The 26,346-nt window shown below is 52.3% G+C and overlaps 1 protein-coding gene across 1 annotated transcript; it reads left to right on the forward strand.

The window, feature by feature from the left end:
• Positions 1–779: 779 nt before the first annotated feature.
• On the forward strand, positions 780–24,588 carry XKR7 (XK related 7; the record flags this gene model as incomplete). The annotated part of the gene is made up of 3 exons (XM_082856588.1): positions 780–1,363; positions 22,103–22,305; positions 23,633–24,588. 3 exons carry the CDS (start codon positions 780–782, stop codon positions 24,586–24,588), a joined length of 1,743 nt encoding a protein of 580 aa, XP_082712714.1.
• Positions 24,589–26,346: the final 1,758 nt, after the last annotated feature.

The raw sequence follows: 26,346 nt of genomic DNA on the forward strand, positions 1-26,346 counted from the left end.
GCCTTTACACTTGCTCTTTCCTCCACTTGGTGTTTCCTCTCATCCCTTTCCCTCTGACGTTGCCCCCTTCCCAGCCTCTGTTCGACTAGGGCTGTGGCCAGATGAAGGCCCCTCCCTGAGGGAGGGGAAGGGGAGAGTGGGAAGAGACAGCAACTCTCAGAGCTGCAGTTTACTCAGCCTAAATAAGAAAAAGACAATAAGAAAAGAGACCTCCCAAGATGAAAGAAAGGGATGGAACAATATGTGAACACTCTGGAAAGTAGGAAGTGGGGTGTTAGCATGGAGTGATGGTCTACTGGGGTGTTTGCCTAAGAAGCCCCTTACTTTCAAGTCCCTGGTCCCCTACTCTCCTCAGACCCAGACCACTGAAGGTAAACAGAGGAGATAAATGGAAGAGGAGAGGATGGAGACAGGGATGGTGAAGAAAAGAGGAAAGAAGGAAGTGGAGTGAGGTGGGGGTCTTGCAGGCAGAAAGCGAGTGGCTGGAGCCCCACGCCTCTGAGGAAGGAAGAGGAGGGTGACCTGGGATGCTCTCCCCTCCCCTCCCCCTCTCCATTCCCTGGAGGGCTGCCCGCATCCGGTCACAGCCCAGGCGGGGTGGGGGAAGGGCGGGGGCGGGGGCGGCGCCGAGGGGAATGAATAATTGAAGTATAGGGGAGGAGAAAGAAGAAGAGGAGGAAGAGGAGGAGGCGGGAGCCGCCCGCACAGGGTCCTTCCCACTCCGCACCCCACCCCCCTCCGCCGCCCGGAAGTCGCTCCCCGCCTCCTGCTCCGCCAACATGGCCGCGAAGTCGGATGGAGCGGTGGCCGCGGCCGGCCCGGGGCCGGAGGGGGCGGCCGGAGGAGCTCGGGGCGGTGCGGGTGGGCGCGGGGAGGCGGCGGCGGCAGCCGGGGACCCCGGGGTAACCGGGGCGGGAGGCCCGGGGCCGCGCTACGAGCTGCGGGACTGCTGCTGGGTGCTGTGCGCGCTGCTCGTGTTCTTCTCCGACGGCGCCACGGACCTGTGGCTGGCGGCCTCCTACTACCTGCAGGGTCACCGCACCTACTTCGGCCTCACGTTGCTGTTTGTGATCCTGCCCTCGCTTGTCGTACAACTGCTCAGCTTCCGCTGGTTCGTCTACGACTACACGGAGACCGCTGGGGCCCCGGGACCCGCAATCAGCACCAAGGACAGCGGCACCGGCGGACCGGTCATCAGCACCAAGGACAGCGCCGTCACCTTCCGTACCAAAGAAGGCAGCCCCGATCTGGGCCCCCGACCTGAGCCCTCCTCGGCCAGCGCCTACCGCCGCCGCTGCCGCCGCCTCTGCGTCTGGCTACTGCAGACCCTCGTCCACCTCCTGCAGCTCGGCCAGGTCTGGAGGTAGGAGAAGCTCAGGTGGAGAGAACTGAGTTGGAGGAGTGGGAGGTGGTAAGGGGCTGCCTGCCGCCCCAGCCTTTCTCTGATCCTCCACGCCCGCTCCTGTCCTGACCCCCGCCCCGCCCCACCCTATTGCAGCTCTGATTCCTCCTCTGCCAGCTCCTCCCTGACCTCTGCCCTCTAACTCTGATCAACCTCTGTACCATCCTCTATGACCTGGCTATTGAGGGAAGAGGGAATGGGGCAAGAAGAAAGAGAAAGATCCTCAGGGGTGTGTGAATGAGGAGGGCCCAGGGCCGATGGAGAAGAATGTGAAGGTTGGAACAGGGCCCCAGGGCTCCATCCAGCCCTGTCCCACTCCTCTCTGCCCGAGTGCTGAGCCTGAGCCTGGGCTTAGGAAAGATCTCAGAAGTCCCTCTCTGCTCTCAAAGATTCTCAGTTCGGAATTGCAGTCCATTCCCAACCTCCCAGGAGAAACAGAATTCGAGGCAGCTACATGAATATCCCGCCAAACTTTTTGGACTTTTAGGAAAGGTTGTGGTGGACCTAGCTGAGAAGGTGTCTAGCTCCTCTGCCTCCTAGGACTTCCCCAGTGTCTCTGCAGCGCCCCACCCCCCACCCCCGAAACAGAGCCATGGGGATATAGGATCTTGAATCTGAGATTAGATAGCCACTATCTGTCCTTTCATCTCAGGACAGTAAGACAAAACTGAAGCTTTGTACAAGCCGCCCAGTTCTAGGCTTCTTCCTCTGCCAGGACTGAGGGTGGCTGCTGAGCTGAGTTAACTGGAGACGGGGAATTCTGAACCTAGGGTTCCCCTTGAGTCTGTATTGCTCTAGTAGCTTAGGCTCTACTGTGCACGGACAGAATGAACTTGTCTGCTATTTGATCTTACACAAACCCCTCCTCCCTCCAAGCCTCAGTTTCCTCACCTGTGAAGAGAGGGTGAGTCCCTACTCTTCTCATCTCATTGATCTACATTACATTTTCTTACCTCTTGGGATGGTCAGGTGAGAGAAGGTCTTTGTAAAGGCCCTGCAGACTGTAACGTATTTTAGGAATGCAATAGATTATCATGATTATCACACCTGTGGGGAAAACATGGAAAAAGTCAAAGTCACTGTGGAGTAAAGGGTGATTATTGCTGTTGTTATATTTATTCTGCTACTTGTTAACACATTCTGCTTAACTCAGAAGATGCAGTTCTGAGCTGAGGGTTGGAAAGAGGACTCCCAGGGTTTGTCCCAGCTGCTCATTTGCTGTGTCACCCTTGTTGTGTTGCCAAATCTCTCTCTGACTTGCTTTCCCCATATGTGCCTTGCCTAGATGATGTATATATTCCATTTAGCTTACCCTGGGGGAAAAGGTGGGAGGAGCTCTATCCACACAAGGTGGTGTTATTATTATTAGCTTGACACAAAAAATATTCATGTCTACATCCAGGAACTAATCTGCATTTATCATTCTGTGCCCGAGTGGACAGATGGTGAAAGATATTTTTAGATTCTGAAATGGTAACTTCCTATTCTTGGTAACCAAATCTTCATCCCCCTTTCCCTTCAGCCTAAAATGGGCCAGCTGCCCCTTGACTCACTGGCTACCTCAAAACCCCCTTCTCCCATTTTCAGAATCTACTTACAAGAAATGCATACTTCTTTCTTGAACATAAACTGAATTTCCCTCAAACAGAGCAAAAAATGACCATGGGGTGGAGGTGGGGGTCTCAGGGGAGTGGCTGCAGATGGCTGAGGGTCCGTTGAACTCCATGGTTTCTTAGATAAAAGGGCTAGCGATTTCTACTCTACCCTATTCGTAAAATGAGGGGCTTGGGATGAGATGATTTTGCAGGGATGACAAATTAATGGCTCTTAGGTTGAACTTGGCCTACAGAAGTGTTTTGTCTGGCTTGCATAGTATTTCAAAAATCCAAAATCCTAGCTCCTCTTGAAAAAAAAAATGCATCTAGCAATATCAGGCCTGGAACAATTTAGACAGGGTATATGTGCTTCAGTTTGTCCGGTTCCATTCTCTTGGATCACATCTGGACTCTCACTTAGGCCTTAGGGGCATGAGAGCCCTAATTTACAGTTCTGTAACAATTGTTTCATTAAGCCTTCACTTTGTGCCAGACTACTGATTGCCTTTTTACCTGCTTCATCTCCTGTATCCCTCCTAATAATCCTGCAATGTGGTTGTATTATCATTCCTGCTTAACAGATGAGGGAATGGAGGCTCAGAAAAGGGACATCCTTGCCCAAGGTCACATGGCTAGGGAGTAAAAGCACTGGGACTCAAGACTCTCTGCCTTCAAAGCCCAAGTTCAATTTATCTCCCCTGCAATTCTGCCACTAAAGTGTCCTCCACGCTCAAAGAATTATGAGTCTGAGATACCAAGATTCCAGGATGATAGAAAGTCAGGGCTTCTGCTGGACTGAGATAAGAATGGGAAAGGAGGGGGAGGGAGTTGAACTATGTGGATAAGGATGGGGAGACTGTGTATATTGTCAGGAAAGTGCTGGATTGGGGGTAGGGCGGGATCAGGAGACTTCATCCAGGTTTGTAACTAGCTGGCTAGGTGACTTTGGGCAAGGCTCTTCCCACCTCTGGGCCTCAGTTTCCCTGTATGTAAAATGAGAATAATAGATTTGATGGCCTTAAGAGCCTTCCCCTTTCTGGAAGTCTGACTCTGGGTCTATATCAGAGCTAAACCTCTGGGCCCCTGTCCCAAAAGCTTTGGATTCAAAAATGGCTGAGAGTCTGGCTAAATGGAGAGAGATCCGGACAAGAAGCCACCAGAGTTGGTATTCCTAGAAACTAAGCAATGTGGTAAGCAAACATGAGGTTCCCACAAAGAACAGGTTCACTGTCCAGCGGGACTTGGTGCAGGTGTTCTGAGGGCTGGACCCCAGGGTAATGAGGAAGGAGATGTGTGTGTGAGACCTGCATGATCAAAGCTGAGGGACTGGCCATTCACTCACATGCTGATCCCACGCCCCCAAATCTAAATAAATTAATTTGAATCATAAAGATATCTTTCAACTCCTTATGCTTGCACAATGTTGAATCAAAACCTTGACTACTTTGAGGAGCTAGTAACACAGACTGTGTCAGTACGTGGGTGTCAGACAAGGGGACAGTATGGGGCAAGCAGTGTCCTAGAGAAGCTGAAGCTATCACCCGGCTCCAGCTGATGGTGCCGCAAGAAATCATGGACCAGGTGTTGACAAGTCTTGATTTCTCAAGAGAAATGGGAAATTGGGATTTTCTTTTTTTTTTTGGTGAATTCTGCCAGTATTCAACTACTAATTAAGGTTTTTAAAAATAGTGTCAACCACAGGAAACATATGGGGGCCCATCCTCTTTGTAACCTCTGGCCAGCTCCTTACAATTGATTCAGGTCCTTTCTTCTTCTGTTCCCAAACAAGCCTGCAAGATGCATGTTATTATTTTAATCACAAAATGGGGCTCTGAGGAGGGAGAGCAAGGGAAGGAATTCACAGACACTATGCACCCTCCATGTCCCAGCAGGCCCCATGTGAGGTGCTCTAGGCATGTGATCTTGTTTTGCCCCAAAACCTTCCCTCTGGTGACAGTTGATATACCCATTTATCAGACAAGAAAGTGAGGCTTGGAAAAGTCAAGTAACTTGCTGAAGGTCACCCACTGAGCAAGTGGGGGAGAGGTGAGGTGTCAACCCACCTTTGCCTAATTCCCAAGCCCGGGCTCTATCCCTGATACCACCATACTGGCTGCATTAGAGGATCCCAGAGCGATGGCCCGGTACAGAGACAGATTGATCCCTGAGAGAACACACAGATCCTCTGGTCAGACATGAAGCTGGCTGGGGGCTGGACACCAACCTGTGTTTTCATGCCTTCTGCCCAGCTCCCACCCCCATCCCTCTGAGCTGTTAAGCCACTCAGCGCTGTTAAGCCAATTAAAGTCCTAACCCTGTCCACTCCGACCCTGTGGGCAGGAGAGCAGTAAGCCATGAATCCTGCTTTCCCTAATCTTAAACTCACTGGGCCCCAGCTTTGCCCAGATAAGCGTGGTTTGTTAAGCCAATTAGTGGAATTAATCTGCCGTGGGATTCCTCCCAGGCTGTCAGGATCTGGGGACCCCAAAATGGGAGGGAGGGGAAGGAAAGAGGCAAACTGGACTTTGAAGGCCCTCCCTCTACCACACTCTCTATGTCTAGGCCCCAGCACTGCTCCCTCTGCCTCCTCACAAGCCCTGCACTCCAGAGAAGTTCAGAAATGAATTAGTGACCTACCTGGTATGAAAGTCAGTCTCTGGGGCTCCTCTCTGGGAAGCTCTGTTCTTTGCGTGATGGTTAAGAACATGAACTCTGGATTCAAATGTCCTCAGTTCAAATCCTGACCATACCACTTTATATGTGTGATCCTGACAGGTCACATAATCTCTCTGTGCCTGAGTCTCATCCTTTATAAACTAGAGACCATACGGTATCACCTCTTGGTTTGTTTCAAGGTTTCAAGAGATAATATACCAAGGTTTTAGCAAAGGGCTGGCCATCATTAAGTACTCAGAACCCCCGGCAATGGTTAGGACCATCAGCCTGGGCTTTGTTCCCTGTAGAAAGAGGTTTGTTCACTGAGCGGGTGGCCTGTGAGTGGGCAGGAGGGCAAGAGGGACTTGAAGGACCCTGAAGCCATAGGGACACGGCAGCTGTGCATTTAATCTGTAGTCATTCATTCCACAAATATATGGAGCACCTGCTGTGTACCAGGCACTGCGCTAAGTGCTGGAAATACAGTGGTGAACAAGGCAGAGTCCCGGCCCTCTTGGAGCTCAAGAGTCTAGTGGGGGGCTTCCCTGGTGGCGCAGTGGTTGAGAGTCTGCCTGCCGATGCAGGGGACACGGGTTCGTGCCCCGGTCCAGGAAGATCCCACATGCCGCGGAGCGGCTGGGCCCGTGAGCCATGGCTGCTGAGCCTGTGCATCCGGAGCCTGTGCTCCGCCACGGGAGAGGCCATAACAGTGAGATGCCCGCGTACCGCAAATAAAAAAAAAAAAAAGTCTAGTGGGGGAAACCAATAAACAAACAAATTAAAATATATATTACCTAATCTAAAATATAAATATAATATAAATATAATACATAATATAAAATATAATGGGTTAGATAGTGGTAAGAACTATGGAAAAAGTGAAAAGGAGGAGGGTGTGGCCCTTCAAGATAAGGTGGTCAGGGCAGCCTCTGTGAGGGGTGGGCACGTGGGCAGAGGGCTGAACAGGGTGCGGACAAGCTGTGTGGATGTCTTGGGAAGGGCGTTCCAGGCACAGGGAAGGAGCAGAGCAGGGAGAAGGCCCTGTGGCAAAGCAGAGAGCTGGGGGGAGATTGTAGGAGACGATGGTGGACAGGGTGGGTGGGGGTGGATGACGCAGGGCCCCAAAGGCCGGGGGGGAGGATTGGGGCTTTCACTCTGCATGAAGTGGGGAGCCCAAGAAGATTTGAGCAGAGTAGGAACAGGGTCTAGACTTATGCTTTACAATGCGCACCCTGGCTGCTGGATGAAAAATGGACTGGAGGGAAGCCAGGGTAAGCCTGGAGACCCACGAAGAGATCCACCCTCGATGATCCAGGTGAGAGAAGATGGAGGCTGGACCAGGGCAGTAGCAGAGGGGGCGGGGGTCTGTTTTAGGCATAGCAGGCAGGATATCTTTCCTTCTTTGGTCAATTTCCCCATCGGGGCCAGACAGTTAATGGTTAAGAACTCATACTCTGGAATCAGCCTTATCCTGTGTCTGCCACTTTCTGTGATTTGGGGCAAATGGCATAACGTGTCTGTGCCTTAATTTTCTCATCTGCAAATTGGACATTCTTACTGATAGTATGGATCACACGTGGCTTGGAGGAGTAGTAAATTAAAGAATGTATGTGTAGTGTTTAGCACGGTGCCTGGAACACAGGAAGTGCTCAATTCTCAGTAGCCATTACTAGTTGTACAGTAATAACACAAGTATATAAGTAGTACATAAAACAGGTCAGGAGTTGGATTCCGTAGTGGTTTTCAAACTGTTTCACCTCTTACCATCATTTCAACCTGAGTATCTCAAAGTTTCTCTTTCTTGATATGATGGTCACGTGCCTAAGATGTTGTTTTGACAGTCCTACAGCTGAAACATGTTTACAACCCCCTGAACTCGGCGACTATCCACAAGGTCCCTCCCTGCTCTGACCTTGCAGGCTTGTTCCAGTCTAGCCTCACCACCCACCTCCTGGGAGACCCCTCTCTAGGACGCTCTCCACCCGGCCGCCCTCCTCTCCCTGCCCAGCTGGCAGCAACAGGCCATTAGAGCAGCTCCTAACAGACACAGCGGCGGCAGTTGGGCCCAGCGTCCCCTGTTTGATCTATAAAGACCACACAGGAGAAACCCTGGGGGAGGAGGGAGGGCTGCCAGGAAATGGCTTTGAACCCCTGGCAGCTGGGGCGAAGGTCCCCAGGGAGAGGAAGGAAGATGGGTTGGGATCTTCTCTGGCCTCTCCATTCACCACTCTGCCTTTGTTAGGGCCTCGGAATTCCTCCTCTGGGAAATCCTATCAGCCTCCGGTCTCCCCCCAGCCCACTCCTCCCCATATCCTGTCTCCACCTGCGGCCAGAATGGTAGTTCTAAAGCTCAGAGCTGACCCTGCCACTCTGTAGCCAGAGGGCCAGCCCTGGCTCCCCTCTGCCCCTTGAGCGAGTCTTAATGCTATAGCCTGGTGTCAAGCCCCAACCTCCCACCCTTTCATCTCCTCACTGCTCTACGCTTCCCCCCAAATAAGTCACATGCTCCTTTTCTTCATGCCTCTAAGCAGCTGCCTGCAGTCCTTCCTTCAGCAACACCCCACCCCATCCTCCTCCCAGTGAAACTCTGTACATCCCTCAAGACCAAGCTCAAATGCCACCCCTTCTGAGACGCTTGCCCTGAACAAACTCAACATGTACCACCCTCTGCCCCTCAGACCCCACCTCCCATTTCCTCAGCCAGGCTAGTTGTTGGCATTTTCATCTAAAATGAAAACTGCTTGGTTGTTTTGTCTGTTTAAAAAGGAGCTGTATGCTCTTGTTGAAATCTCAGGCAGCGCAGGAAAGGTGCAAAGGAGACTCCTCTCCACTTACTATCTCTGGGGGTGCAGAAGTGGTGTTAGGGGAGATTTTCCCTTACTAATTAGATATTTCTTGTATCACTTGATGATTTTACTCTGATTTTTAATTAACCAAGAAATACATTTTACCTGCATACATTTTAAAAACATGTATACCTGCTTTCAAAGAGTCAGATACTACTAAAAATTATAGTCACCATTTATAGAGACATAGATTAGGTCATTCCTCTTCAATCCTGTCAGGTAGGGAGTGTAATAATGAATAATAATAAGGACTGTGGAGCCCAAACTCTGACTCTGCCACTTAGGAGCTATGTGACTTTGGGCAAGTCACTTAACCTCTCTGGGCCTCAGTTTCCTCATCTGTGAAATGGGATAACACCCCTATACAAATGGCCATTATGAAGGCTTATTGAATTAATATATGGAACATGCTTTGCACAGTATTCAACACATCATAAGTCCTCAAGTAGTGTTAGCTAGCATTATTGGCCCGTGTTTCAGATGTGGAAATTGACACACAGAGAGGTAACAGCCTCCTAATACATAAGTAGCAAAGCCAGTGTTTGAAGCCATGCAGTCAGGCTCCCAAGCCCACATGTGTAACTACCAAGAGATACTACCTTTTGCTAGTTAAGTGTATTCTTACAAAACAAACAATCATGTATTGCTTTGGGAAGAGGGAAGAAGTCAGAAAAGTATTTTTTAAATTTTATTTTAATATAAAGTACCCACTGTTGACATTCTGGGTTCTTCCTCTCCGACTTTCCCCCCATGCACAATTACTCATTCCTCCTCAGCCCCACAGTCCTGATCAGATTCTGTTGTGATCCTTGCCCACCTGGCTGGTTTTCCTACCAGATTAAAAGCGCCTGGGGAGTTGAGGCCTTGTTCGTCCTTCTTTCTGTCCCCCACCATGACTGGCTCCGAGCTGACACTCTGTTGCTATTGGTGGCCTTGTACCCAGCGAGCTTTGGTGAGGTCCATAGTAGGGTCTTAGAACACAAATTCTGTTGAAGCAGGGTTTGCATCTGTGGCTGATGTGGGGGGCGCTAAGGCAGTGTGGGAGCCCCTTGCTGTGTGGACACAGCACTGAGGTCTGCTTAGGCCTTCATCCGCAGCCTTCCAAACTGTCAATGAACAAATGCAGGCTAAGGGCAATACATATGTATTTGTACAAGATGTAGTAGAAGCAACCCCGGGGCTGAGTTCCCAGGAGGATGCACGTGTGTCTGACAGGAGATGAAGTTCCTCGTATGCAGTAAGTGCTCAATAAACGTTCACGTGAACTGAATAGAATCTTTAAAATCAGAACCTTTTTTCCTCCACTGTTAGTAACGTAACTTTATTTAAATTTTTTATTTTATATTGGAGTATAGTTGATCAACAACGTTGTGTTAGTTTCAGGTGTACAGCAAAGTGATTCAGTTATACATATACATGTATCTATTCTTTTTCAAATTATTTTCCCATTTAGGTTATTACACAATATTGAGCAGAGTTCCCGGTGCTATACAGTAGGTCCTTGTTGGTTATCTATTTTAAATATAGCAGTGTGTACCTGTCAAACCCCAACTCCCAATCTATCCCTGCTCCCACCCTTGCCCCCTGGTAACCATAAGTCTGTTCTCTAAGTCTGTGAGTCTGTTTCTGAAATCAGAATCTTGAGAAAGACATTTCTCTGCCTGGGATTCGGTTATCCCATCTGTAAAGTCCAGTTGGGGGCTTGGGAATCCTGGATGAGTTTTCCCAGGACTTGGACAAGACAGCAGAGTAGCTGAGAGCTTGGGGCACTGGTACAGCCCATGGCGCCATGGCTTCCTCACTGTGTGACCTTGGGCAAGTTGCTCCACCAGCTGGAGCTCTAGTCGCATTGTGAAATGGGGTGATAGTATTCACCCCTTAAGTTTCTTGTAAAGATGTCTTGAGATAATGTAAATGAATAGGGTCTTCACATATTATATGCTCAGAAAATATTTACTACCAATTATTATTGGCCCAAGTAGTAGCCCATCCTACTTGCTTCATAATAAGGTAGGGGGTGGGAGAAGGGCATCAAGGGTCCTAACGCTCACTACCCCTCACCCACAGATCCCCCCTTCAAGGAAGGAGACTTATTCTGTGACTCCAGAGACAGTGTGAGGATAGGTGACAACCCAAAGTTAAAGGGAGGCGGAAGCTGTGTGATAAGAAGAAAGATCTCCCTGGGTTGCCCCGAGGGTGTGAACTCCACATCACCAGACACGCATGCAGACAAAAGTGACTGGCTTTGGCAGGGAAGCAGTAGCAGAGCCTCCTGCCTTCAGTTTGGAGGATAAACCAGTCATCTCTAAAGCCCCTCACAGTTTTAAGAGTCTGTGGATCTAACTTGGGTGCTGTGTGATGCTTATCTGCTGGACCACAGGTTGCAAATCAGTGGCCCAAGGGCAAATCCAGCCTGAGGATGTGTTCGTTTGTCCCATACGGTATTTTTTCCCCTACTATTTAATGAAACTTTTTATTATGGAAAGATTTTAAATATATAAAAGCAGAGGGAACAGGATAATGATTGCTCTGTGTACCACCATCCTGCTCCAGGAATGATCATCTCCTGGCCAGCCTTGTTTTACTTAGGCCAGCACCATCCGAAAGAACTTTCTGCAGTGATGGAAAAATATATGTATATAGGAAACGCACTGTCCTATACAGTAGCTACTAGCCACACATGACTATTGAGCATTGGAAATGTATAATTGAGCAACTGAATTTTAAATTTCATTTAATTTTAACTAATTTAAATTTAAAGAACCATATGTGGCTAGTGTAGGACACGTAGGTGTTGGAGAGTATGGGTCTGGACCCCACCCCATTTCTTGCCCTTCCATGTTATTTTGAAGCAAGTCTCAGATGTCATATCATTGCACCCATAACTATTTCAGTACATCTCTAAAAAGATAGACTTTTTAAAAATATAACTGAAGTATGTAATACTGTTATCAAACCTAAAAAAGGAATAATAATTTCTTTTAAATTCATATGGTATTTTTAAAATTAGTTGCCAACATTTCCAAATTGAAGTTTTTGGGTTTTATTGTTTTGTTTTGTTTTTTGCATAAATATCCTAATTTCCAGCTCTTCTTCCTTTTTTTTTTTTTTTTTTTTTTTTGCGGTACGCGGGCTTCTCACTGTTGTGGCCTCTCCCGCTGCGGAGCACAGGCTCCGGACGTGCAGGCTCAGCGGCCATGGCTCACGGGCCCAGCCGTTCCGCAGCATGTGGAACGTGTCCCGGACCGGGGCACGAACCGTGTCCCCTGCATCGGCAGGCGGACTCTCAACCACTGCGCCACCAGGGAAGCCCTCCAGCTCTTCTTGAAAAATTGAAATTCCAGCCATACTGGGCTCACATTCTCCCATGGCAGCAATCAGCTGGAGCTGAGGGACAGCTACCTTTCTAGACACCCTTCTTTCATTCCCCAGAGTCCCTCATAATATCAGCTTGGCTCCTCTACCATCTAGGATCTCATAGATCAGAGACAAAGAGAAGTGGTGCTTTCTCCCTGCCTCGATCTTCAAGTACCTTCAGATACCACCAGGAGACCAGGATCTAACTCCTTCTCCCTCACAGGCTCATGCCATCCCAATGTCACACAGGGATATCAGGAAAAGAGGAAAGGGGGGATCAAAGAGGCTTGGGCTAGAGTATGGAGTCCTGGCTTTGAGTCTCTGCTCTGCACCCATTTCACAGATGCGGCAAGTGAAGCCCAGAGAGGGAAGGAGATCTGGCTGCACTCATACAGTGAAGAACATAAGAGGCAGGAACCTGGTCCCAAATGCTTTGCTGGAGAGGAGCTGCCTGCTTCCCTGCTGGGCAAAGAGAGGCACACTGTCTGGGAGCTGACTGCAGTGGGCGGGTTGGGAGAGGGTCTCAGCTTTACAGCCAGAGCCTAAAATTAGTGGCAGGGAGATGTTTGGCCTTAGCCCAGCAAAAAAAAAGTGCTGTGACTCTGGAGGGGGCTGCTGAGGAGGAAGGAGACAGCCCAGCTCCCAGCACCATATGAAATGGGAGCCAAACGTGTAAAATCGCATCCTTTACTGACATTTATGACTCATTAGGCTGCCAATTCCAGGAAGGTCCCACTTTGCATCCTTGCAGGAGTGCTCAGCATTGAGGAGTGGATAGATGGGGAGGGGGCCTCAAGGCCGTTCCCCCCAGGAGCTTCCTTGGCCACAGTTCAGGTGAGGATTCTATATAATTGGAGGCCCAATGTTTTGCAGGGAACTCACAGACTGCATCTAGGTCCTCAGCTTGATCCATGCCTGTGGTGAAATGAAGGAGTCCACCATTCCTAAGCTGAGATGCAATTCCAATGCTTCTGGCTACTGATCTTGGGCAAGTCACTTCTCCAAATGCCTGCTAAATGTCTCTGGGGTCCATCCCTTCTGTCTGGGCCCTCCTCACCTCTCACCTCTCACGTGGTCTCCCAACCTCCACCCTTGCCTCCGTCCAATCTGTTCCTTACAGCCAGGGTACTCCCTCTAAAATGCAGAAGTGCTATCCAACACAATCTTCACTCTTCAGATAAAGACCAAATGCTTCACCATGGTCCCCCTCATCCCTTGCTTTCTCACCTCCTTTTCTGGAGCTATAGCCATTTGACCACTTACTGTTCCCGCCTAACTCAGGACCTGTGCCCATGTTGTTCCTCTACCGGAAACTCCCTTCCCTCCCTTCACCTGGTTAACTCCTGTGCCTGCTTCAGATCATGCCTCAGTAGCCACCTCCTTCAGACAGCCTTCCCTGACTGCCACGCCCTTCCCAAGCTGGGAGCTTCTCCCATAGAATTGCCTTCCTCAGCACTGAAGCACAGAAGCCTGTTGGAACATGTCTGCAGCCCACAGAATATCTGTCGTTTCAAGTCTACAGGACGATTTCATTAATGTCCAGGTTCCCCGCTAGACAGTGCCAGATGGACTGGGTCTGTCTTGCTCACCATCGTGTCCACCAGCATTTTAGCACAGTTCCTGGCACACAGTAGGTACTCAAAAATGCTGGGTGGGGCTTCCCTGGTGGCGCAGTGGTTGAAAGTCCGCCTGCCCATGCGGGGGACGCGGGTTCGTGCCCCGGTCCGGGAAGATCCCACATGCCGCGGAGTGGCTGGGCCCGTGAGCCATGGCCGCTGAGCCTGCGCGTCCAGAGCCTGTGCTCCGCAACGGGAGAGGCCACAGCAGTGAGAGGCCCGCGTACAGCAAAAAAAAAAAAAACTGCTGGGTGAATAAACGTCAAGTGAACCTCCTCTTTTCTGAGACTCAGTTTCCTCATCTGGAAAGTGGGGGTCATGCCCACGAAACCTCACAGGGCTGCAGTGAGGATTTTGGCAAAGTGCCCACAGAAGGCCTTTGATGAGTGGCAGTTATTTTCTGGAGGAGGGCGAAGACCCCAAATAAGGCCCTGCCCTGTGAACTTGTCCTGAAGGGACTTCTCTGACCCTCTGTCTCCTGAGGATGGATTCAGTGAGCACCAGGGAAAGTCAGGCGAGGAGTAGGTCTCAGCCCCGCTAGAAACTAAACTGGAAACTACAAGACCTCCTCTCCCTGCTGGAGCCTCTGAGTCTGTCAGCTTCTTAAAACCTCGTATTGGTTGAATACCCTGCACTGGGCTGGGCATTTTATACAAATCACCACTTTCTGATTTTATAGCTATCCCATAAGGTGGGCATTGAGCTGAAGGGTTCAGAGAAGGAAGCAACTTGCCTAAAACTATACAGACAGTAAATGATGGCGTCAGGATCTGAACCCGGGTCTCCCTGCCTCTCAAGGGTGATTCTTTCCCTCTGTACTTGACAGCCTTCACTTGGGGGCTTATAAAATACATTCACACTCCATTCATTCACTCATTCAAGAAACAAATATATATTGAACATTAACTATGTGCCAGGCACTAGGGGCATAGCAGAGAAGAGGACAAACATGGTCCCCACACTCGTGGATGGAGAGACAGACAAGAAATATGTAAGCAAGTAAGTTAGATCATCTCTGGTTGTGATATGTGTTATTCAGAAAATAGGGTAACTTGACAGAAAGTGGCAAGAGAGGTGGGTAGAATTGCTTTGGAAGGCAGGGGGCAGATCTGGGAAGGCCTCTCTGAGGAGGTGACACTGAGCTGAGATGGAAAGAATAAGAATTTGCCACGTGTTGGTAAAGCCCTTTCCAGGCAGAGGCCCTGAGGCTGGAAAGAGCTTGGGGTGTCCAGGAAGAAGCAAGACCAGTGTAGCTGGAGATGTGGGAGAGGGGGACGGCGGAGGGAAATGAAGCCCTAGAGGTAGACAGAGGCTGGATCGCACTGGGCCCCACAGGTCATGGTGAGGATTTTATTCTAAGGACAGTAGAGAGTGACATGACCTGACCTAGGATTTTACAGGACCCCTCAGGCTGCTGTGTGAAGAATACGGTCTATGAGGGCAAGGATGGAGGGAAGGAGATCAAGGTAGATGGAGGCCGCCCTGCTTCAGGTTGGGTGGCTTGGACCAGAGTGATGACACCAGGGTGGGGAGAAGTACTTGGGTTTAGGAGACAGCTGTCGGGCCTTGATGTTATCAGGATGGGATGTGTGGGGACTTGCGCCTGATGAAAACTCCTTGGGGTAGGCAAGCATCAAGTTCCTTGGACCTATTGTGTAGGAGAACTAAAGCCCACAGAGGAATTGGACTTTCCCAGAAAGTCCAGTGGAGGCCTTGAGCCTGGGTTTCCTGACACTCCAACTACTATTGTCACCCCTTCCCCAGTTTTCTCTAAACCCACGTAATTCCAAGCAAAGCTTATAGGTCCAGCCCTGTCCGACACGGGTCCTCCCGGGCAGCCCTCTGAATACCTTCCAGGCAACTGAAGCACCTTCTCTGATGCCGGGGCCCATGAAGAGCCAAGTCTGAGTCCTAGGTCTGGCAGTAACTTGCTGTGTGACTTTATACAAGTCCCAGTCCCTTTCTGGGTCTCAGTTTCTTCATCTGTAAAGTAAGGATAATAATAGTACCCACCTCAAAGATTTGCTGTGACGAATGCACAGTAGTATGTATAGAAAGGCTTAGCACGGCCTATCATACAGTTGGTGCTCAGTAAGCGTGAGCTATTCTCATTATTTTTGCCTGCACACTATCCCCCTACAGACTTACGGAGCAGTTGTGGGCCCAGTTGGTACAGTGTTCCTGCTGCTTTCCATCAGCCCAGCCTGGTCACCCTCCAGAGCCTGCAAGCCTGGCCCACAATGGAGACAAGATAGCTGGCCGTGGTGCCGTTTCTGGATGGGGTGGGAGTGGGGGAGCCGCTGGAAGCTGCTGTGTTTTTGGCCCAGAGCTGTGAGGGGGAGTGGAGAGGGACGAGAACACACACTCGGAAACGCTGAGATCGACAGATGGAAGAGCCGAGGATGTGAGAGACGCAGACAGACAGAGAGAGCCCCAGAGTCGGGAGACGGGGAGCAGGCAGGGGAGGGCGGCCGGAAAACTGGCAGAGTCACGCGAGCCACGAGCTGAGCAACAGACCAGCAGATGGACCAAGCCGCCAAGGGACTGAAAGACGGACAGACCAACAGGCAGTATCCAGGAGACAGCCAGAAAGACAGACAGAAAAGCAGACCTGGTATCCGAGGGGACAGACAGGCTATCCTGACATCCAAGGGACAGACAGACTGACGTTCCTGGCCTCTAAGAGCAGACAGACAGGCTGACGTGGGACCCCAGGGTCAAGCTGACTAACAGATGGACATAGTATCTGAGAGACGATGTGACCTATAGTCCAAGGACAGACAGGAGGACTGACCCAGCGTCCCACGGTGACCCTGACTGACAAATAGATTGACTGACTGACAGTAACGGAGGAACAGATAAATAAATAGGCTAACCCTGCATTCAAGGGACAGACACAACAACAAGCTGACCTGAGCCAGAGACAGAGACAGACAATGACCGAGGATCTGAGGACACACAAAAGACGGGTCCAGGATGACCTTCTGCATGGGGACTGAGGCCAAGGCCAGCAACCCTGACTGGTACCGGAGACTCAGGGCAACCCAGGAACAGAGAACAGGAGAGAGACAGGGTGACCCAGAAACTTTCTGGCTTCTTAGGGATGTGGGATCCCCTCATCCTTCTCTCTTCTGCCTGTTAGAAAGGAGCCCTCAACGCTGGGAAGCCCCTGGGCCTGGGGAGAAGGGGATGAGCTCCGTTCATCTCCTGCCCAGCTGCCTGCTCGCAGGGCCGGGGGATCCAGAGGAGACAGCCTTTCGGATCCTTGAGTGGAGGGATTTCACACGCTCACTGCTGGCTTCTCTCTTCTCTAGGTTTCGTCATTTTGCTCCCCACCCCATCCTCAACGATACACACTTACCACTTCAATTTCCAATTTCCTCCCAGACAGGCTTCTTCTCCGAGCCAAAGATTGGGAGTCAGCAAGTTAGATCCAAAACAGACTTCTGAGCACCTCTGTTTCCTCACCGGTAAAATGGGGGCGGTAGAGCTGTCTGTTAGGTTCTGGCTCACGCTGGCCTCGGGCAGTTTAAGGCTGGGGGTGTCAGAGCTGGGGAGGCCCAACCAGGCTGTGGAGCGTCAGGGAAGGCTTCCTGGAGGAGGAAGGACAGATGTTCTGGCTCTATGCAAACTCAGGCAGAGAAGCCCCAGGGCCTCCGTGGTCAGGAGGGAGACACCTGCAAACACTCATGCACAAATATTCAACAAATATTTATCAAGTGCCTACTACACGTACTGATGCTGGGGACACAGTGGTGACCAAGACAGATGAGGTCCCGACCCTCAGCAAAGCACAGTGGTAAAACAGAAAATAGATGCGTAAATTAATAAATAAGATTGTTTCATAGTGTATGTTAAGAACAAAATAAGACAGAGTGATATGAGAGATGAGAGTGATTTAGTGAGAGTGGAGGGGCTGACATAGGATGAGCGGCCTGGGGGGCCTCTCTGAGAAAGTGACGTGGGAGCCGAGGAATCAGCCACCGGAGGATCTGGGGAAGGGGGTGTTTCAGGCAGAGTAAGTAGCAAGTGCAAAGGTCCAGAGTCAGGACCAAGTCGGGCTGGCTTCCAGGAACCTCAAGGGCACGAATGAAGCAGGGTTTGAGACGAGCTGAAAGAAGCAGAAAGGGCCAGATGGTTTAGGGCCTGCAAGCCAGGGGGAAATGCTTGGATTTTATTCCAACTGGGGTGGGAGGCCCTTGGAAGATTTTGAGACAGGGAATAACGTGATCTGACACGATTCGTTTTTAAAATATCCCACTGGTTGCCATGTGGAGAATGGACTATGGTGGTGGGGCACAGGAGTGGATGCAGGACTGAGAAAGCAGAAGATGATGATGGCCTGGACCAGGGTGGTGTCAGTGAATGGACAGACTGGGGTTGTGTTTTGGAGGAGAGTAGAGGCACTGCCCCTGAAGTTGGATTCCTTTCCCTGAGATGAGGTGTTCTCTGTAGGTGGCATCAGTCCCATTTGTGGTGAAAATCAACTTCTTCCAACTTCCTTTCAAGTAGAGTGGAATCAGGTGGGCTTCCTGGAGGAGGTTTTAAGGGCACCTGCTAGTACGTCAACTTTCAATTAAAAGAGAGAGGCTGGATGATCAGAAGGAGCCAGAGGCCTCCACCTAGCATATGCTTACCCTCACTATGTGCACATCCCTCTACAGTTTATAAATGCCCACAACAAGGGGGGAAATGAGGCTCAGAGAGGCAGAGAGATTACCCAAGGCCACACAGCATCCAGGGCACGGGCAAACCCACAAGCCCAGCATATTGCCGTCTTGTCTCCTGATTCTCGCCCCAGTGGCTGTGATGTAGGCAGGAGGGCAAGTGCTGTGCTCCTTTCTAGAGAAGGTAAAACTGAGGCCCAGGGAAATTAGGTTGTATGTCCTGGGCAGAGCTGTTTTAAGACTTTTGTGGGCCCCACATCTATCAAGTATATTAAAATGCAGCCATATCAAACATTGAATGTAAATTATATATACCCAGATACAAGCCAAATTGCAGTCGACTGGCTGATATGCTCTGTTTTGCAGACATTTAATTAAACATTTATTAATTTTGATTCTGCAGTTTTTCCCTGTGTTTTAGAGCCAATTTTTTTTCCAGGCTTCAAACATTTTGCTAGGCCCATGAAAACCTCACAGGCCCTTGGCAACGAGCATGTACCACCGGCTGGAAAGGACAGCCACGATTTTTGGACCTGTTGTCAAAAGGGTCAAGGGGCAAAACGAGGCTGAACCGAGGCCCTTTCACCCTCAGACTGCAGCCTGGTCTCTCCACGCTCCCTGCTGACCCCATGTTCTTGGGTCTCAGAAGCCTTCTTTCTTCCCCTCCCCCTTCCTTGCTCTGGCCCAACAGTGCCCTCGGCTGGGTAAGCCCTTTGTCTGCTGTTAGCTGGGGTGTGGGGTGTGGGGTGCTGGGAGCTGGCACAGGAGGGGACAGGAGTGGGTGGGGAGTTGGGCAAGCAGCCTGTCAGGCGGTGATGGATGCTGGCCGGGCTGGGGCCTTTCTCATGCTGACCCAGGCCGGGAAACAGATGGTCTTCCAGCCTGAGGGAAACTTCCAGGGTGTTGCCCTCCCCCAGCTCCCCAGGCCCCTTCACACTGGACCAGCTGGTCTCTCCTTCCTGTTCAAAGCCGGAGCCGCAGGACTGGGAAAGGGAACGGGAAGGGGGAGATGGAGGCTGGGACAGGTGGTCTGCGTTTTGGGCCCTGAGAAGCTCTGGGGGCCAGCCTGGTCTCTCCCCGAGTCGCCCCCACTTCTGGCATTCCCAGCTCTGCGCTCGACTCCTCCTCTGTGCCCTGCCTTAACTCAGCCCTGTCATTTCAGGCCTGAACTAAACTGGGGACTCACCTGGCCTTCCTCCAAGGCAGCCAGCAGAGTGAGCTTTCTAAGCTACCGAGCTGATCACATCACCCCCGATTCTGGGATAGAATTCAGATTTAGAATAAAATAGGAACTGTTCAGTCCAAAATTTGATGCCCTTCACAATTCTAGTCTTCTAATGCTCCTCCCCAGGACAACCCTCCCCGCCAGGCCTGGCAAAACCCTGGCCATTCCCCTGAAAAGCCATGTTCTCTCTCTCACGCCTCTACACCTTTGCCTTAGTTGGGCTTCCACCTAAAATGCCTTTCTGCTTCCCGTGTGCCTTCAAATGCCTACCCATGCTTTAAAACGGAGATCAAGTGTTTCTTCCTCCAGGAAGTCTTCCCCAGCTAAAGTTACTGATCCTTCTCTGGGTTTCACAGCATCTTAGAGCATCTATTTCAGCTCTTAGCTTGTCTGTTCTCCTGTGGGACTGTGAGGTACTTAAGGTCACAGGGCCTGGAACATAGCAAGTGGTCAAGATATGCTTGCTATGTGAATGAATGATTCTAGCTGCAGACATCCTTATTTGGGGGGTAGGCAGGGGCCTAGAGAATAGAAGTCACAGGGAGACAAATCTCTGCTCATCAGGAGAAACACAGTTCGGCCCTGGAGCTGCTCGGAAGCCAAAGGCTCTGCCTCAAGAGGTAGCGTCTCCCTGTTCTGAGAAGTGTGTGAGCAGAGGGGTAAATGCACGGGGCTGGGAACTGCTGAAGGGATTCCAGCGCTGGACAGGAGAGTTAGACTGAAGGGCCTTTGCATCTTGAGTCAGCTTCTGAGGGAACAGCCCTCCTCCCCGTCCTGGGGGCCAATCCCGTACTGTTTCACACTGAGGGTGTGTCTACACCACCGATTGGTCCTCAGAAGACCCAGAGATGGGAAGGAGAGGCCTAAATGGTATGTTTCTGGCCATGTTTTGGGGGGAAAGTTTGGGTCCCAGAACATTAGCTCTGAAAGGATCTCCAAAGTCTCCAAGCCCATCCCTCTTGTTGGCAGATAGAGAAGCTGAGGCCCAGAGAGGGCCACACCATTGCTAAGACCAGGATACTCATTTGGGAAAACTCTGGGAATTAGCTGAGCACAAATTCCAGGGAGCACTGTGGTTCCTCCCTTGGGCTGGTCACACACAGCTGAATACAGAACATCCTGGAAATGCCAGCACTTCACATCAGGGAATAGACCCCCAGATCCCTGGTTCCCTGATTGTGGATTCAGGCAATAGGGTCATTGAATCTAGTGGGATTTTCTCCCCCAGTTTGGGGGGATATGACTCCTAGAGGAGCCTTCTCTGGTTTCATGAAAAGGGCTTGCCTGTCCTGTGTATCAGGGGCCTAGAGAATAGAAGTCACAGGGAGACTGTGGGGGTTGGGGCTGTTGTACCTGCAACAGCCAGGAGTGGAGCTGCTGGGCAAGGAACCAGGGCAGAGATCTGTGTGGACAGGTCCTTTGTCACCCTAATGGGCACTGCACTTTATAGCTGCAAAGGGCCTCATCCATTTAATCCTCACAACCACTTTAGGGGGGATCAACTAGGGCTCAGAGAAGGTCTTGTTCAAAATCACACAGCAAATTAGAAGCAAAGTCAGGAATTGACCTCAGGACTTCCAGATCCCTTCCATACCTCCTATGGGGCTACCAGAGTTCCATTCAGTTAAACAGACTTGGAATCATGCACTCAGTCATGCAGCCAATAGGATTGGCACCTACCGTGTGCTAAGAACCGAGGGTATAGCAGTCAGTTATGACCTAGTCATACTCATGGAGTTCACAGCCTGGGGGCGATGGATGCATAACCAGACAGTTACAACCCACTGTGACGAGTGCTGGGCTGGAGGGAAGCCGGGGAGAGGCCCCTACCTCAGGTGGAGGGTGACCAGTAGAGGCTACCCTGAAGAAGTCATATCTAAAAGCTGAGCCTTGGATGAAAAGCAAGAGTTATCCAGGTTTGGGGCTGGGGTGGGGTTCGCGGACAGGGCAAGATGTTCTAGGCAGAGGGAACAGAAAGTGCAAAAGCTTAGCAGCGAGGGCGAGCAAATCTGTGACGTGTACAAAGCGGCTGGAGCTGTGAAGTTTGTTGGGAGAAGTGGCACCAGAGGAAGCAGCTAAGTCGCAAATGCCAGGGGATCTCTGAGCAGCTTCCCTAAGGGGAGAACTGGGCACTCAGACGTGGGGTTGGGGAAAAGGCCAGGAAGCTGGCAACAGAACTGAGGGCTGGCACCAGGACCGTCCCTGAAGGAACCTGTGTATGGGCAAGTCTTTATGGCTTACAGTGAGAGGCAGTGTCGCCTATTGGTTAGAGTGTGGGTCTGAGACCAGCCCATCTGGGTTTGAATCCTGGTTCCACTGCTTCCTAGCTGTGTGACCTTGGACAAATGACATACCTCTCTGAGCCTCAGTTTTCTCATCTATAAAATGGGGATAATAATAGGGTTATTGCAAGCTCCAGGTAAGGCGTCCAGAATCCTGCAAAGAAAGCAGGCCCTAACTTGCCATAGCAATAATGATCCTTATAATGCTGTATTAAAGGCTTAATTTGTACCAGTGCTTTAAGCTAGTGAGCCCAGTGGGAGCAGCCCAACAACAGCCCCGTGAGGCGATCCTTTCAATGAGGCCGTTTCACAGCTGCGGAAACAAGCGCAGTAAGTGACTTGCCCAGGGCAACACCGCGCCCCGGCCCTCTGCACTTGCTGGGTGGCGAGGGTCTGGTTGGGAGGGGGCGAGGGGGATGAGCGCGCGCAACAGCCTGAGCACCACGTCCTCCCGCAGGTACCTGCGCGCCATGTACCTAGGGCTGCAGAGCCGCTGGCGCGGGGAGCGGCTGCGGCGCCACTTCTACTGGAGGATGCTGTTCGAGAGCGCCGACGTGAGCATGCTGCGCCTGCTGGAGACCTTCCTGCGCAGCGCGCCGCAGCTTGTGCTGCAGCTCAGCCTCCTGGTGCACCGCGGCGGCGCGCCCGACCTGCTGCCCGGTGAGCCCCACCCCTCCGCCTGCCCGCCCCGGGCGCCCCCGACCCCAGGGCTCACTCGTCTGCAGTATTCTGACGGCCCCACCTGTCCCCCACCCCCACCCCCACCAGCCCCATGCTTAAGGCCCCCTGGGGAGGCCCTGTCCACTCCCCCCACCTTGGTGCACTCACTGTCGGGGTTTGGGAAGCCCCGCCCCTTCTACTCTCTGCATTCTCCAGGCCTCTGGAGAACCCCAGGTCCCCTCCAATGGCCCCCTTACCCTCAGTGTTAGGAGACACCCCACCGCCTTGCTCTTCTCAGGCTCCCTGCGCACTACCCCCTCCCGCCCTCCTCCCTTCCCCATTGCCAGGGCAGACCAGACCTCACTTCTGCCAAGTCCAAAGAGGCCCTTGACTCCATCACCACACCTCAGACCCTCAGGGAAGTCCCCTGCCCCTGCTTTCCCCAGACTGACCCAATCCCAGCCTGCATCTCCTGGGGACCCCTGTGCCTCACAGACTCTCTGAGCCACCACCAGTTTCCAGAGAGCCCTTCCATCCACCCCTCACTGCTCTTCAGCCCCTTGTGGACTCCTCCCAGGCTTCGTCCTGGTCCCCATGAGCTCACCCTGCCCACCCACCTTGCCGCTTCTCGAACCCTAACAGACCAGGCCAACCCCTTCAGTGTCAGAGAAAAGCCACATTCCCAGTCTCCCTGGGGCTCCCGGTGCCCCTCCCGCCCGACACTGCCCGACACACCCTCAGTGTTTCAGAAGACTCTATCACCATCTCTCAGGTTCCCTGGGCATCCCTCGCCCAGGGTCCCGGGCCCCAGTTGAAACTTCCCACCGGGATTTTCCTCCCATGCCCTCGGCTGTGCTCAGCTTGGATATTCCTTTCCATGCCCCAGCCTCATCCTGGTGGCCTGTAGCTTCTAACAGTCCCTTCTGGCTCCTCCATTCCCTAATCATGACCCCCCTCTTCACCTCCTTTTTCACTCCCAGAGTCCTGGACCCTATTTTCCCAGCCTCCCACCAAGACCCCTGAACCCTAACAGCCCCATACTAGAGACCCCAACCTGACCCTTATGGAGACCAAAATCACCCACTTCCCCTCTCCCTTTATGCTCCCACCCCTGTAGAAGTACCCAACCCTGTCCACTCTCACCCCTGCCTCAGTGTTCTTGAAGACCACCCACCCAGACCCTCTCCACACCCCTCTTGATTTGTAGACCCTTCCCTCACACCTCCTCAGAACCCAGCTCCTGACCCAGACCCCTCCCCCTTTCCTCAGACCCCAACCCAGACCCATCCCTAACCCAGCCCACCCTGCCCCCACCCTGTCTCCGCAGCCCTGTCCACCTCCGCCTCACTCGTGTCCCTGGCCTGGACCCTGGCCTCCTACCAGAAGGTGCTGCGGGACTCACGGGACGACAAGCGGCCACTGTCCTACAAGGGCGCCGTGGCGCAGGTGCTGTGGCACCTGTTTGCCATCGCGGCGCGCAGCCTGGCCTTCGCGCTCTTCGCCAGCGTTTACAAGCTCTACTTTGGCATTTTCATTGTGGCGCACTGGTGCGTCATGACCTTCTGGGTCATCCAGGGCGAGACGGACTTCTGCATGTCCAAGTGGGAAGAGATCATCTACAACATGGTGGTGGGCATCATCTACATCTTCTGCTGGTTCAACGTCAAGGAGGGCCGCAGCCGCCGCCGCATGACCCTCTACTACTGCATCGTCCTGCTCGAGAACGCCGTGCTCACCGGCTTCTGGTACTCCAGCCGCAACTTCTCCACTGACTTCCACTCACTTATTCTGGTCTGCGTCGTGGCCTCCAGCTTCGCCCTGGGCATATTCTTCATGTGTGTCTACTACTGCCTCCTGCACCCTAACGGGCCCCTGCTGGGTCCCCAGATGCCTGGCTGCATCTGCCCTGAGGCCCCAGGGCCCTGTGGCCCACCAGCCGATGCTGTCACAAGTCCCCCGAGGTCCCTGCCCAGGACTACAGGCGCTGAGCGGGATGGGGCCTCCGTGGGAGGCGAGCGTGCGGGGACCCCCACACCACCTGTCTTCCAGGTGCGACCTGGCTTGCCTCCCACGCCTGTGCCCCGCACCTTGCGGACAGAGGGGCCTGTCATTCGGATTGACCTGCCTCGTAAGAAGTACCCTGCCTGGGACGCTCATTTTATCGACCGCCGGCTCCGGAAGACCATTCTGGCGCTGGAATACTCCTCGCCTACGACACCCCGCTTGCAGTACCGGAGCATCGGGATCCCCCAGGAGCTGCTGGAGTATGAGACCTCGGTGTAGGTCACAGTCTCCCTGCAAAAAGGGATGAACTCTGGCTGATCCCACATCGAGCACAGTGTTGAGCCCAAAATTTCAGGGCCACCAGGCTGAGGGGGAGTGGATCTGTTGGTCCAAGGGTAGAGTGGCGCCCACCATGGGGTTATTTCATGGGAGGCGACAGCCTTGTGGAGGCCCCAGGCCTTGGCCCTGTTTTCAGCCCTGTGGCCCATTTCCTAAACTCCCCTGAACCGGGGCCCAGGGAACCAACTGGTGCTACGCTCCTCGGGAGCGGCCCCACTTTCATGGAGGCCTCCGTGTCACAGCTGGTGCTGAGGACCCCACACCCTCTCCCCTGCCTGGAGACGCCCACCTGTCAACTCTGGTGGGCCCGCCAGAGAAGGGGGTCCATGACCTAGGCCCTGTGCTCCTCAGGGGGCGTGGGGGTGGGCTGCCTCTGGGAAGGATGGAGGAGGCCACGGAAGATGTGGGGTGAGGCGGGAGCATCTGGTGAGCGAGGTTGGTACAGCTCCCGTGGGTCGAGGTCTGGAGCCTGGGCAAGAGGGGAGTTAAAGGAGGGAGTTGGGGTGGGGTGGGAAGTTGGGGTGGGGGGCTGACAGTGCTGGAGGTGGACAGGAGGGAGGACCCTGAGACATTGGAGAGGTACAGGCTGGCAGAAGCATGAAGGGGTGGCAGATTTGGGGGAGGGCAACCTCGATCTGGAGCATAGAGAATGTTCCTCAGGAGACAGCCTTTGTTGTGGGCTCTTTTATGGAGGAGGCTCCAGACACCTCAGGGGAAGTGTTTCACGGAGCCATTCTTTGTTCTAGGTGAGCATCTAGAACATTTCTTCTAGATGCAGGTCTTGACCGCAATAGATGAACTGCCTAGGAAGATGCTCTGTCTGGGTTTGATTGTGGATGAGGTTCTGGCACGTTTAGCAGGGAGACTGTTCTAGAGAGACATTCTTTGTTCTGGATTGAGCTCCAGGACACACAGCTGATAAAACATTCTCGGGAGTCACTCTGACCTGGATTCTGTTATAACGAGGTGCAGACGCTGGCACCCTGCTGCTCTGCTGCGGGGAATTCTAGCTCCTGCCGTGGTGGTGGGGAAGAGGGCATCAGAACCCTGTGTGCGTGGAGTATTCTAGGAAAGGGTACTCCACTTCTAGACTTCTAGGGTTTATAAGAGTTCTGTGCCCCTGTCCACTTCAGTCCACAGCCACCTTCCCGAGGAGAAACTGTCCTCAGAACTCCCGAGACATTTCAACTGCCAACTGGTTTCCAGCTGGAGAAAATTAGCTCTGGGGACATGACATGAATCTTGGCTCTTAGCCACCTTGCAGATGCAGCTCCCTGGGGCTGCAGCTGTAAAACGGACTTGTTTTGCCTCAGATCTGACAACCCTCTGGGACCCATGGTTCATTCTCATGGTCCAAACATCCCAGGGCATCCTTGGGACCACTCACCCAGTGCCCTTTCTCTCCACCTGGGACAACAAGTCCTGGATAGCATGGGGGGTATGGGAGCTGAGAAGTAGGCAGTTCTGTGGGGTGAGGGGACAGAGCGAAGCTTGGAACCCCTCCCCACAAATTCCTCCCTCCCGCATGCCTAGTAAGGTTCGTTCACTGCAAGGGCTCAGCAGGCGATATTAAGGACAGATGCAGACCTGGGCTGGGGTGAAGGGGACATGAGAATTAGAGGGGCAAACTATGCAAATTAGAGGGGCACTTAGCCCTTTCTGGTTCAGCCTCCCTTGGGTTACAGATAGGAACTGAGG

Source organism: Leucopleurus acutus (genome assembly GCF_964270905.1).
Source record: "Leucopleurus acutus genome assembly, chromosome: 16".
Taxonomy (NCBI): domain Eukaryota; kingdom Metazoa; phylum Chordata; class Mammalia; order Artiodactyla; family Delphinidae; genus Leucopleurus; species Leucopleurus acutus.